The 13,667-nt window shown below is 31.3% G+C and overlaps 1 protein-coding gene across 1 annotated transcript in view; it reads left to right on the top strand.

Moving 5' to 3' along the window:
* Positions 1–13,667, top strand: part of LOC114329923 (uncharacterized) — a 135,979-nt gene that overhangs the window by 98,416 nt on the left and 23,896 nt on the right. Inside the window, exon 3 of the mRNA XM_028279202.2 lies at positions 4,748–5,033. Coding sequence (XP_028135003.2) covers positions 4,748–5,033 — 286 coding nt within the window. The remainder of the gene's footprint in view (positions 1–4,747; positions 5,034–13,667) is intronic.

The following is a 13,667-nucleotide window of genomic DNA, read 5'->3' as shown; positions in this document are numbered from 1 at the left end:
AACACTATCATTTTGATAGGTATTTTGATAGCGTGTGTAAAGTTATACACATCTGACAAATTTCAAAATTTTATTCCCTACCATTTACAAGATAATAAAAAATAACAAAGTTATGAGGAACAAGAAGTAATCAAATAATAATTGAATTTATTTATTTCAATTAAGCAAATGCTCATAACGTTGCCCATTGACAATTTGACAATAATTGAGGGCAACATTATGAGTTTTTGCTTAATTTATTGAAATAATTAAATTCAATTATTAGTTGATTACTTCTTTTTCATAACTTTGTTATTTTTTATTATCATCTAAATGGTAGAGAATACAAATTTGAAATTTTGCAGTTGTGTATGACTTTACACACCCTATCAAAATAGCTATCAAAATGACAGTGTTGCCATTTAAGAAAATCAACGATGACGTCATATCTCTAAATTGGGACACCCTGTATACATTATTATTATATGTCAAAAAGGACAATTTGATATACTAATCGACGGGTCTGAGCATTTTTCAAAAAAACAGTTAGTATTTTAATTATTGAATATATTCCAAATTACAGATATAACTTTGTTATTTTCTATTATCTTGTAAATGGTAGAGAATAAAAATTTGATATTTTGCAGTTATGTATAACTTTACAAACCCTATCAAATTAGCTATCAAAATGACAGTGTTGCCATTTAAGAAAATCGCCGATGACGTCATATCTCTAAATTGGGACACCCTGTATACATTATTATTGAATGTCAAAAAGGACAATTTGAAATACTAATCGACGGGTCTGAGCATTTTCCAAAAAAACAATTAGTATTTGAGATATTGAATTTATTCCACTTTACAGACTCTCTCTGTATAAACAAAGATATGAGCATTCAAAAACGTCGCCACTTAGGATGATTATAAACATGATGTACAAACATGAAAAGTAATCGAAATCGGCAAAAATTTTGAAACTTTATTGTTTATTTATAAAGCATAACGTAAACAATTAACGTAAAAAGTGAAATTATGTATAGCTCATATAATTAGCTACAATCTGTAAAAGTTTCAAGCTTCTACATTGTAACAAACAAGAGAATTTAAGCATTTTCCATTAAAATCTTTTTTTTTTATTTAATCAATTATTAAACATAAAAAAAATTATTGACTATTCGTATATTGTTCCCGCGAATACATATGTCTGCAAATTTTCATTCATTTGCATTGAAGAAAAGGCAGTCAAATTATTAACGTCTAAAAATTTGACCCAAACGATTGAACTAAAGAAAAGCGTTTAAAAATATTTCATATTGGTATAACATCTCTAAATATACAATTTATCTCTAAATTAAAAATCTCTAAATATACAGGGTGTTTCATTGGGAAACGGAAATACTTTAACGGTGAATAGAGGTCACCCAGACGGTTCAAGACATACTACACTTTTTGCCTTGGCGACATTTATAACCGAGTTACAGGGTGGTTTATCGATTTTGCCCATTTCTTTCCTAAGCCATAACTTTAGAACCACCCTGTATATTTTTTTGATATTTGGTACACATATGCCTCATTCAAACCCAAACGACCGACATACTAACCATAAGAAAAATCCAGGTCCGGATTAACAAAAAATTATAAAGTAATTTTGACCTTAAAACAACACCCTGTATATTCAAATTTTGAAAATCTGTTTGCATATTTGAAAAGAGCACAAAAAAGTAAGTTTAATGGTTCGCTTCAATTTTTCGGCCAGACAATTTTATGACTTTAATTTTGAAATTATATTGAATTTTTTAAGAATTCTGATATTAAAAAGCAGGTATTATTAACTTTTAGTTATAAATTATTAAAGTTAATGAATAAATACTCATTTTAAAAATAATCAATGGGTCATTCCATTTCAAATCACTCAATTTTGGAGCAAAAAAAATTTTGGACCTCCGATTTGTCTGAAAATTGGTATATAGCCTCTGCGGGACGTAAAAATAAGATATTTAAGGTCAAAAAATCTTCTTCTTATTTTTTCTCAAAATGTTATTTTATGCGATTTTACAGTGATTTGGTGTTTATTTATACAAATTTGCATTTTCTATCGTAAAGTATCGATGGAAAACATAATATTATAATAAAAGGGACTCAAAAATGTCATTATATGGCATTATAACAAGTTACTTTGATTCAAAACAAGCTTTTGATCAAATTTTATAGTGTAGAAAACGTTAAAATACCGTTTTTTACATTTTTCTCCATTCCCAAAATACATCATAACCGAATTGGCTGAAAATTTTCCCACAGATAGACAAAACATGGTACTTTAAGTGGTGATAAGGATTTGAATTATATTACAATACCAAAAAAGTTACATGCAATATTACAGTCAAAAATATAGGCGTCTACTGTAAGTACAATTAACTCGAAATTATCGACCTCGCGACAAAAATTGTTAAAATGAAATTGTAATAATTGTAAATACGATTTATTTGTAACAATTTCGGTTCCTACCATTTTTGTTGAAAAGTTAAAAATGGCGGAGATATTGAGCAAAACAGATTCTGCTTTAAAATCAAGATGGCGGCTAACGTAACGGAGGAATTCATTCGTGATTTTAAATTTAGGCTACTATTGACTCTCCTTAAGATCAGAAAAATAAAATTTTGGGCAGCTCGGCATTCAAGGTCAAATGCTATCCCGACTGGACTAATCCTACTTTTGAGTCTGATATTACTGCATGTAACTTTTTTGGTACTGTAATATAATTTAAATCCTTCTAACCACTTACAGTCCTATCTTTTGGCTATCTGTGGGCAAATTTTCAGCAAAATCAATGATGATGTATTTTGGGAATGGAGGAAAATGTAAAAAACGGTATTTTAACGTTTTTTACGCTATAAAATTTGATCAAAAGCTTGTTTTGATTCAAAATAACTTGTTATAATGCCATATAATGACATTTTTGAGTCCTTTCTATTAAAATATTATGTTTTTCGTTGATACTTTAGGACAGAAAATGCAAATTTGTTTAAATAAACACCAAATCACTGTAAAATCGCATAAAATAACATTTTGAGAAAAAAAGAAGAAGAAGATTTTTTGGCCTTAAATATCTTATTTTTACGTCCTGCAGAAGCTATATACCAATTTTCAGACAAATCCGAGTTCCAAAATATTTTGCCTGAGTGATTTGACATGGAATGTACGCAATACTTATTTACCACATTTTAACGACCCAATTACAGAAAAATCTAGGTCCGGATTAACAAAAAAATATAAAGTAATTGTGAGCTTGAACCAACACCCTGTATATTATAATTTTGAAAATTTGTCTGAGCATTTTAAAAGAGCATAAAAAACTGTTATTAAATGTTCATTTTAATTTTTTCGCCGTTGATTTAATTACATCAATTTTGAAATTATATTGAAATTTTAAAGAACTCTGAGATTAAAAATCAGATATGTATTATTAACTTTTAATAATTTAATGTTAATGAATGAATACTTATTTTAAAAATACTTATTTACTACGCTGGCTTCATGGATTCTCTGTATTTGAAGCTGTATGCACATCATTAAAAATTAGAATTGCGAGAATTGGGATATTTTAATGATTTAGTAAAGAATTCAAAAAACAGCTATATCTAATAAAAAAAATTGTTTAAACAATTCAACAATTTAACATTAATTAAAAATATTTGAACTAGAAATAACAGTTGCTCAAAATGTCCGACATTTTGTTCGATGCATTTCCTTGCTCGTTTTAAAAGATTTCGAATCGATTTTCTTATTACATTGGAATTGTTCTTCATTTTTCTGGCAGCTTCTTGTGACATTGACAGAATTAATCAATATGATTTCAAAATTGCCGTAAGTAAATTATCTGCGCAAAAATTTGACATGCACCTTTTAACGCAGTTTTTGATGCTCTTTTAAAATACGCAGACAAATTTTCAAAATTTCAATATACAGGGTATTGGTTCAAGCTCACAATTACTTTATATTTTTTTGTTAATCCGGACCTGGATTTTTCTTGTCATTAGTAATTGGGTCATTCCAATGTGGTAAATAAGTATTGTATATTTTTAAAATGAGTATTTATTCATTAACTTTGATAATTTATAACTAAAAGTTAATAATACCTGCTTTTTAATGTCAGAGTTCTTAAAAAATTTAATATAATATCAAAATTAAAGTCATAAAATTGTCTGGCCGAAAAATTGAAGCGAACCATTAAACTTAGTTTTTTGTGCTCTTTTCAAATATGCAAACAGATTTTCAAAATTTGAATATACAGGGTGTTGTTTTAAGGTCACAATTACTTTATAATTTTTTGTTAATCCGGACCTGGATTTTTCTTATGGTTAGTATGTCGGTCGTTTGGGTTTTGAATGAGACATACGTGTACCAAATATTAAAAAAATATACAGGGTGGTTCTAAAGTTATGGCTTAGGAAAGAAATGGAAAAAATCGATATAACACCCTGTAACTCGGTTATAAAAGTCGGTAGGACAAAAAATGTAGTATATCTAGAACCGGCTCGGTGACCTCTATTCACCATTAAAGTATTTCCGTTTCCCAATGAAACACCATGTATAATACATTTACCAACTACGTGTAGTGCAATTGGATTCAGTTCAGTCTTCTTACGAACCTTGTTGACGGGTAGACCTAGAAACCCGTGTCAGAGGATGATAAGATCTCGAGTTGAATCGAAACGTAAACGTCTATATTTATTTTATATCTATATCTCTTTATTTCTTTGAATTGCAGGTTACTGCCAAGGATTCAACATGTTAGCAGCTCTGATCCTCCAAGTTACCGATAAATGTGAGAGTGATGCCTTAAAATTGATGATATATCTCATAGAAGGAGTGCTTCCGGACTCCTATTTCGCGGACAGTCTGAGAGATTTATCAGTAGACATGGCAGTATTTAGAGAACTGTTGAGGACGCGATTTCCACGACTATCCAAACACTTAGACAATCTTCAAAACGCTGCTAAGGACGGGAGCCGCAGCTACGAGCCGCCTCTCACGAATGTGTTTACCATGCAATGGTAAGTCTTTTATTTACTATCAGTTACTTTTATATCTTGGGTCATATCAATATTAATCCCCTTTACCAACATGTCCTGCCTAATCGTCTCCCCCAGGTCTTCTTTGGTCTTCCTTGAACCTTGAACATGACCAAACCACCTTAACCTATGCTCTCTCATTTTAGCATCAATTGGTGTCATCCCTAGATTTCCCCTAATGTACTCATTTTTAATAAAAAAATCCACGAGGAGAAAATTTCCTGTAGTTGGCTGTATACCATTTATTACAAAAAACCATGAGATCCTTTATGAAAGGTATATTTATTAAAATTCCTATACAGGGCTACACCATAAAACAAACAGAACTAGTTTTCAATCGGTTGACCGATCATCATCAGTGATTTCTTGAATCAAACATGCTAAAAAATGTTTAATGTTTTAAAAATTTAGTCTCAGCATCCGTTATGGCTTGCAAATTTTAGAAGCCTCGGAAGTATAACCAGAGGAGGTTCCCATTGTTTTTAGTCTGGTGTTTTCAATCATGTAGAGTAATATTTTTAGTATTATTTTATGTGCTATTAAATTGAAAACTTAGTCTTTTGCTAGCAGTTGCCGTTAGGGCATCCCTGCCATTTCGTTCGTTGCAATCCGCAACTGCACGCCGGGGTTTGTTCTGGTTGGGTCAGAGAGAGCAGCATATGTGCCTCCTGATGAGAGACTAATAAGTTTCGAAACCGGTAGATGTGCCTGCTGCACTCTCTGATTGAACTAGAATATAATGCGGCTGTATTTTCGTGTTGCAACGAAATTGAAAATGGTTATTCATTTTGATTTTAAAAATTTCTTTAAATTTACATTATTACATTCTATTGTGGTCCTTAGACTCGACAATCGACCAATTATTTTTACTACCAGTAAGAAAGCAATTATATGCAAGCCAGCTAAAGTGTATGATGCCAATAAATAGACTAATTTATACAGGGTTTCCAGAAACTCTCCTGACAAATGAAGACACATTGATCGGTGGTAAGTCGTGTCGTCGCAGCTTGTCATTGGATAGAAATTAATTGTCTAATAGTCCATTCTTTCACGGTTTTTGCTCTAAATTTTAAAGAACCGCTTGGTTTGATATGAAATTAGGCATACGTATAACTTACATGTCAAAGAAAAAAAGTGATATTGTGCCGATGTGTGCTTTTGCCCTGGGGGTGACTTTCACCCCCTGTTGGGGGTGAAAAAATATATGTCCAAAATAAGTCCGGAAATGGGTAAACTGATTAATTTTAAGTAACTTTTGTTCTATAGAGCTTTTTCGCCAAGTCAATACTTTTCGAGTTATTTGCGAGTGAATATGTTCATTTTTCAACAAAATTACCACATTTTTTGCCGGTTTTTCGCAAGTAACTCAAAAAATAAGTATTTTGTCGAAAAAAACGTTCTTAGTAAAAATAAAGCACATAAAAAAGTAAAAAAAAAATGGTGTACGCGTTAGGTCTTTGGATCTCGTAGAACCAGAGTTATAGCCAATGAAAAATAGATTCATATTCACCAAATTTCAAATAGAATATTTCGACGTGAAATATCCAAAAAATTAAGCACTTTTTGGGGAAAACCCAGTATAACTTTTTTAAATTTTTTAAAACATGCTTTATTACTCTTTTTACAAAAAGTTTCTAGTATTAAATTTAAGCAAGTTACGCTCAAAATGTTGGTTCCTTTTGTTTTTGCAAAAAAAATCGGGAAGACCACCCCCTAATTAGCAACTTAAATGAAATTATTCGTTACCGCTCCACAAATTATTTTACTTATGTTGTGTTTATATGATCTGTAAGTTTGATCGAGTCAAAGTGCTTATTTTTGAAAAAATTTGGTTTCAAAGTAAGATTTTTAAAAATTAAAATTTTTAAAAATATGTTTTCTTTCAAAATAACCTAAAAACTGTTAGAGATACCAAAAATCTCGAAAAACAAAAAAAATCAGATTTGCTTTTCTGAATATCATGTATTTTTTTGTTTTTCTGTTAGACAAAATTTGATTAAGATTTGGTGTTTCTAAATTCGCAAAAATTCGTGATCAGTGACTCGTTCAATCCGTTTTAACTACAGCCCTTTCAATAATAAAGACTTTGAACCGATGAAACTTACAGATCGTATAAACAATATATACACGAGTCAAGAAACTTGTGAAGTCGTAACGATTAAGTTCATTTAAGATACTAATTAGGGGGTGATTTTCTCGATTTTTTTACCAAAACCAAAAGGGACTAACTTTATTTTGAGCGTAACTTGTTTAATTTTGATGGTAGAATTTTTTTTATAAAACAAAAATGAAGATTTTTTTAAACACTTTAAATAAGTTGTAATGAATTTTTCCCGAAATGTGCTTAATTTTTGGATATTTCACGTTAAATTACTCCATTTGGAATTTGACGAATATGAACCTATTTTTTTAATTAGCTATAACTATGCTTTTACTAGGTGTGGAGACATGATATATACACCATATTTTTAAATTTTTTACAGGCTATATTTTTGGTAAGAATGTTTTTTCGACAAAATACTTAATATTTGAGTTATTTACGAAAAACCGTCTAAAAGCGTGGTTATTTTGTTGAAAAAATGAACATATTCACTGTCAAATAACTCGAAAAGTATTGACTTAGTGAAAAAACTCTATAGAAGAAAAGTTACTTAAAATTAGCCAGTTTATCCATTTCCTGACTTTCTTTCCCAAGAGGGGGTGAAAACCACCCCCAGGGCAAAAGCACATATCGGCACAATATCACTTTTTTCTTTGACTTGTTAGCTACGTGTATGCCAAATTTCATATCAATCCAAGCGGTTCTTTAAAATTTAGAGGTTTTGCAATATTTTACCGTTAAAGAACGGACTATAACCAATTTTGATTAATTTGTATTGTAGCAATGACAAGCTGCGACGATCCACCGATCAGGTGTCTGAAACTAGGTAGGTCAACTGTTATTTTGTTATTTTATCAACGGTTATTTTATCGCATAATTTTTGTCTTTAACTTTTAAGGATTTTGACACTAGATTCTTAAATTGTGAGGTATTTTAGTGCTAAAAGATAATCCTGTTTTAAGTTAATAAACACACCGTTTTTTTTGAAAAAAAAAATTAAATTCAAAAATAGCCCAGTAAATGACCGTTTTGGAGTGTAATTTTCAGGGGCAACTCCGACTTGCATCAAAATTTGGATTTAGGTTCTACTTACCCTCCACTTCAAAGTTAAATTTGTGCCGTTGGTTGCTTTTACTTGGGGGTGACAGTCACCCCTTCTCGGGGGTGAAAAAACGCGTGTTTAAAATAAGGCCGGAAATGGATAAATTGACTGATTATAAGCAACTTTCGTTCTATAGAGTTTTTCATGTAAGTCAATACTTTTCGAGTTATTTGCCATTGAAAATGTTTATTTTTTGACAAAAAAACTACGTTTTCAGACCGTCTTTCACAAATAACTCAAAAATTAAATATTTTATCAAAAAAATATTCTTAGCAAAAGTAGGTATAGCTTATAAAAAAAATGAAAAACATGGTGTATCCGTCAAGTCTATAAACCGAGTAAAAGCAAAGTTGTAGCTCGTTCTTATTCGTCTAATTCCAAATCGAATATTTCAACGTGAAATCACCGAGAAATTAAGAAATTTTCGGGAAAAACTTATTAACATTTTTTAAAGTGTTTTAAGATAACTTTTATTTTTATTTTTTACAAAAGTTTCTAGCACCAAAATAAACGAGTTACGCTGAAAAAAAATTTGTAAAAATTTTACCAAAAAAAAGGCCTCTTTTTGGTAAAAAAATCGTGAAAATCTCCGTCTATTTAGCACCCTAAATAAAATTAATCGGTATTGTTTTACCATTTACTTTAAATGTATGTGTATTGTTTATAGTAGGGGAGCAAAGTATGCTAAATGTGCACTCACTCGAGCGTTATGGGGACCTATTGGGTTGTGAAGAGTAGGTCCTAAAACCAAAAAAAGTAAAGTAAAGTTTTCCATTTTAGTGGGCGCTTGCCATTTTTTAATTTAATTTTCCATTTCCAACCATCGTTTTTTCCGATTATAACGCCATCTATCCATAATTCGAAAAAATGTTTCGAATAAAAGTTACTTATTTTTACGTAAGGAATCCAAATCTGCAATAAAAAATGGGGGCTCGTATTTAAGATTTTAAAGTAACCCCCACCCCACCTCCGTGGGGGGTCGTTGATGCCATTCGATAGATTTTTCAAAAATATTAAATAAGTGTATTTTACAGTTTTTTGATCTGATGTTCATTTCGCGAAATATCGCGGGATTTGTATTTAAAATATTAAATTTACCCCCACCCCTCTCCGTGGGAAGTCGTGTTTGGTATCATTCGATAGATTTTTAAAAAATATTGATCATATATTTTTTAGTTTTTCGATCTGTCATTCATTTCGCGAAATATTCCCTTTTTTCTTGTGAAACTTTGTGACTCACCCATTTCCTTATGCCCGGCTCAAATCGTCAGATTTTTGAAATATACACTCTTTTGCATGTACTTAACTTACCTGGTCTTAATCTGACAATTTAGAGTTTTTTAAGGATAGATTTTTTTTCGGGCCCCCCTTAACGAACTCCCCTGTGTAAACAGCCAATATATGGTAGAGGTACATCTGCAGGATACCAGGTTTCTCCTCATATGCTAATCTGACGCGCTTGAGTAACTGCAAAAATTCCCGCTTGGGAGCCCCTACCATTATGATCTGTAAGTTTGACCGGTTAGAAGTCCTTACTTTTGAAAAAAAAATTATTTTATAGTAAAGAAAATTGTTCTAAAAATCTTGGAAAAATTTCCTTTTTTTAAAATAACTTAAAAAGTACTAGTGATACGAAAAACCTTAAGGAGTAGAAAATTGTAGGTTTTTCTTTTATAAATATGCTAGTTTCATTTTGTTTTCCGTAAAACAAAAATTGGTTAAGATATGGCTGTTCAAATTTTGCATACACTCGTGATTAGTGACTCGTTCAAGCCTTTTCAACTATAACCCTTTCAATAATAAGCACTATAAACCGGTAAAACTGACAGAGCATATAAAAAATAGATAAGTAAAGTAAATTGTTTGTAACGCAGTAACGATTAATTTAATTTGGGGAGCTAAATACGGGGAGATTTTCATATTTTTTTTTTTCAAAAAAAAATTAGACCAACTTTAATTTTAGCGTAACTCGCTTACTTTTAATGCTAAAAACTTTTATAAACAATTAAAATAAAGCTTTTTACACTTTAAAACACTTTAAAAAAGTTTAAATGGGGTTTTTTCCTAAAAGTGCTTCATTTTTTGGTTAGTTTACGATGAAATATTCGATTTGGAATTGGACGAATAAACACGTATTTTTTAGGAGCTACAAATTTGGTTTTGCTGGATCTATAGACATCATGAATACACAACTCTTTTCGTTTATTTCTAAGCTATATTTTTGCCAAAAATATAATTTTCGATAAAATATTTACGTTTTAAGTTATTTGCGAAAAACTGCCAGAAAACATACGGTAGTTTTTTTGTCGAAAAATAAACGTTTTCGATCGCAAATAACTCGAAAAGTATTGACTTAAATAAAAAACTTTATAGAACAAAAGTTGCTTATAATAAGTCAATTTATCCATTTCCGGGCCTATCTTGAACATATGTTTTTTCACCCCCGAGAAGGGCTGACTGTCACCCCCAAGTAAAAGCAACCCACGGCATAAATTCAACTTTGAAGTGGCGGGTAAATAAAACCTAAATCCAATTTTTCATGCAATTCGGAGTTGCCCCTGAAAATTACACGGTATCGCCGTATTTCCCGTTCATTTCCTGGGCTAAAAACGAAAAATTTTCAAATCGATTTTTCTAAAAACCGGTGTGCCCTATCGAAGCAAGAGTAGCTTTTCGTACTAGAATACCTCACAGTTAAATAACCTATTATTAAAAATGCTTAAAAATTAAAGACAGAAAATGAAATAAAATAACTGTTTTTACCTACCTAAAACGGACGCCTATGACCGGTATTAAAAATTCGCAATTGATAAAATCATCTTTGGAAAATAACTGAGCGTACCAGTTTTTCGTTTTCTAAATAAAAGGTAATTAAAAGAAATAGGAGGTATTTAAACAAAACTAGTTACAAGGCGCAATCTTCAATAGCTCTCATAGGAAGCATTTTAGGACTAGGTGAATAATTGGGTTAAATTGTCTTAAAATTATCTGAGGAGGTCTTTGTTTATTATGTGAAATTCTGGGTAGCCTGTATATTATAAAAATCTGTTGAGAGTTTATGTTAAATAAGATTTGTTAAGTATTAGTATAACAATCCTTGTAGTGATTAATTTTTGTAGGTTAAATAGACTGGTTATCCTGAGTCTGAGTTCAATAGAGCAAAATCAAGATCACAATTTACGAAATTATGAAATTTTCATAATTTAACACAAAATGCTATGTAGCTGTTTGCATTAAATTTAACCTCTAAATTATCCCATATCAAGCAAAGTAGTATTCAGATATGTCCCGCTACTGATCAGTCAGACTGAAATGTACGAGTATTGCAAAGAGGAAAGACACATCGAACATTTAAAGTCTCTTTTTGCAACTCTGCTGATTTCTGCTTTAGCTATCTTTTACATAAGTAAATTCCATTATGTACTTTATACTCTAATAGAAATTTCTGTCGTATATTACCTAAGAGCTTGTACCCACTTACAAGAGTACATACATAGATGCACATCTACTTCGAATTTCAGGAGAGAAGTTAGATAATTTTGTAGACGGATATTTGTTTAAAATACTGTAGTGGGGGCAGTATCTACTCCATCATCAATAATGCAGCGTTTACTGACAAGAAATATATCTCGTGGAAGAGAATGATGCTAGTTAAAAGTATGTGTTTTATCTCGCCAGGTATTAATGACGCACGGGTAAAGACTCGCGGGCTCAACGTAAGTCATATACCCATGTTAGAAATTTTATTAAGAAAATTAGTTCATATTAAATGGTAATTGTACTTTTGTTTAGTAACAAAACATAAAAAACAGATGGCCATAGAAAAACAAGAAATAATTGGAATTATATGTTAAAAAGAAACTTTTCAAACCTGTCGGGATTCTGGCCTGTTGGGATTTTGGCCTGTCGGGATTCTGGCGTGTCGGTATTTTAGCCGTCGGGATTGTGGCTGTCGGGATTTTGGGGTAGACCCCATTTAACCATGGCTATTCTTTTAACTGAATCTGTAACTCCTGTTCTTCTTCTTATTTCTATGTTTGGTACACCCGTGTTGAGCTGCCCCCCCCCCCCACTTGCAAGAATTAAAAAACAAATAGCCCTGATTTATGAGCTATTTATGAGCTCTCATATTCCGCAAATTAAAAATTTTGAGCTCGTTCCACTGAGCAGGAATTTAATACTTTAGTGGGGGGCTGAGTCAGCCCCCCCCCCACTTAAAAATAGGAATATTGAATCGGTTTTTGCGGCAGAATTACGAGCTATTTATGAGCTCTTGAAATTATATAGTTTCGATTTTTGAGCTCATCCCCTTCACCCCCAAACAACCCTTTAATTAATTTAACTTAAGAGAAAAATGCTGAGAAAACTTAAAATATATCGTATTGCGGATATAATTCCTATAGCGTATATACTCTAAGAATAAACTATTAAATCACGTGCATTTCGATTATTGAGCTACAACCCCTTCGCAAGAAAACCACCCTATCTTCCCGGCTTAAGAGAAAGTTGTACTTAAAATGCATTCAATTAATTATTTGGCGGCTACATATCATTTAATAATTTATAAGCTTCCAAGTTACGCGCATCTAAATCAGTAAATTGCAATTTATTTTGTATAGTGCAGTCACTGAAAGTAAAAAATCAACGATTACCTTCAATTTCGGTGAACCTTCATCAATTTTCACGAAAATTGGTAAGTGGTTAGAGGATACCTCAAGAAGCAAAGGTAACATAGTACCACCTTGCGCCTTTACCCTGAGGGTGGATACCGCCCCTTCTCGGGGGTGAAAATTATTTTATAAAAATAACTGCACAAATCTATAAAGGAACAAATTATAACAAGTTATTAAAATAAGTCAATACTTTTTAAGTTATTAAACATTAAAAATTTTAATTATTCGTGAAAAAAATGCATGTTTTGAAGCGGTTTTCGTAAATTACTGAAAAACTGTAAGTTTTTACAAAAAAGTTAATAGTAGTTTAATTCGTATAGCTTATATTCTAAGAATAAATTCTTAAATCACGTGCCTTTCGATTATTGAGCTACAACCCCTCCGCAAGAAAACCGTCCAATATTCCCGGCTTAACAGAGAGTACTTAAAATAATTTAAATTAATTATTTGGCGACTAGATATAGTTTAATAATTTATGAGCTCGCAAAATATACGCATCTCAATTATTTAATTGCCCTTTTCTTTCTATAGTGCAGTCACTGAAGGTCAAAATCAGCTATATCTTCGATTTCGGTAAATCTCCATTCATTTTCACGAAAATTGGTGAGCGGATTTTGATGCCATCAACTTTTTCTGGAGCTTATTTTTGATAGGTATTTCTAAGTACTTTGACAAGTATTTAGTACCTAAGTGTAATAAAATGCATCTCTCTCCCGTTATTTAAGCTTTAATCCTTAGAT

Source organism: Diabrotica virgifera, chromosome 2 (assembly GCF_917563875.1).
Source record: "Diabrotica virgifera virgifera chromosome 2, PGI_DIABVI_V3a".
Taxonomy (NCBI): Eukaryota; Metazoa; Arthropoda; class Insecta; order Coleoptera; family Chrysomelidae; genus Diabrotica; species Diabrotica virgifera.
Note: the sequence above shows the minus strand (reverse complement) of the source record. Positions and strands in the feature narration are given on the sequence as shown.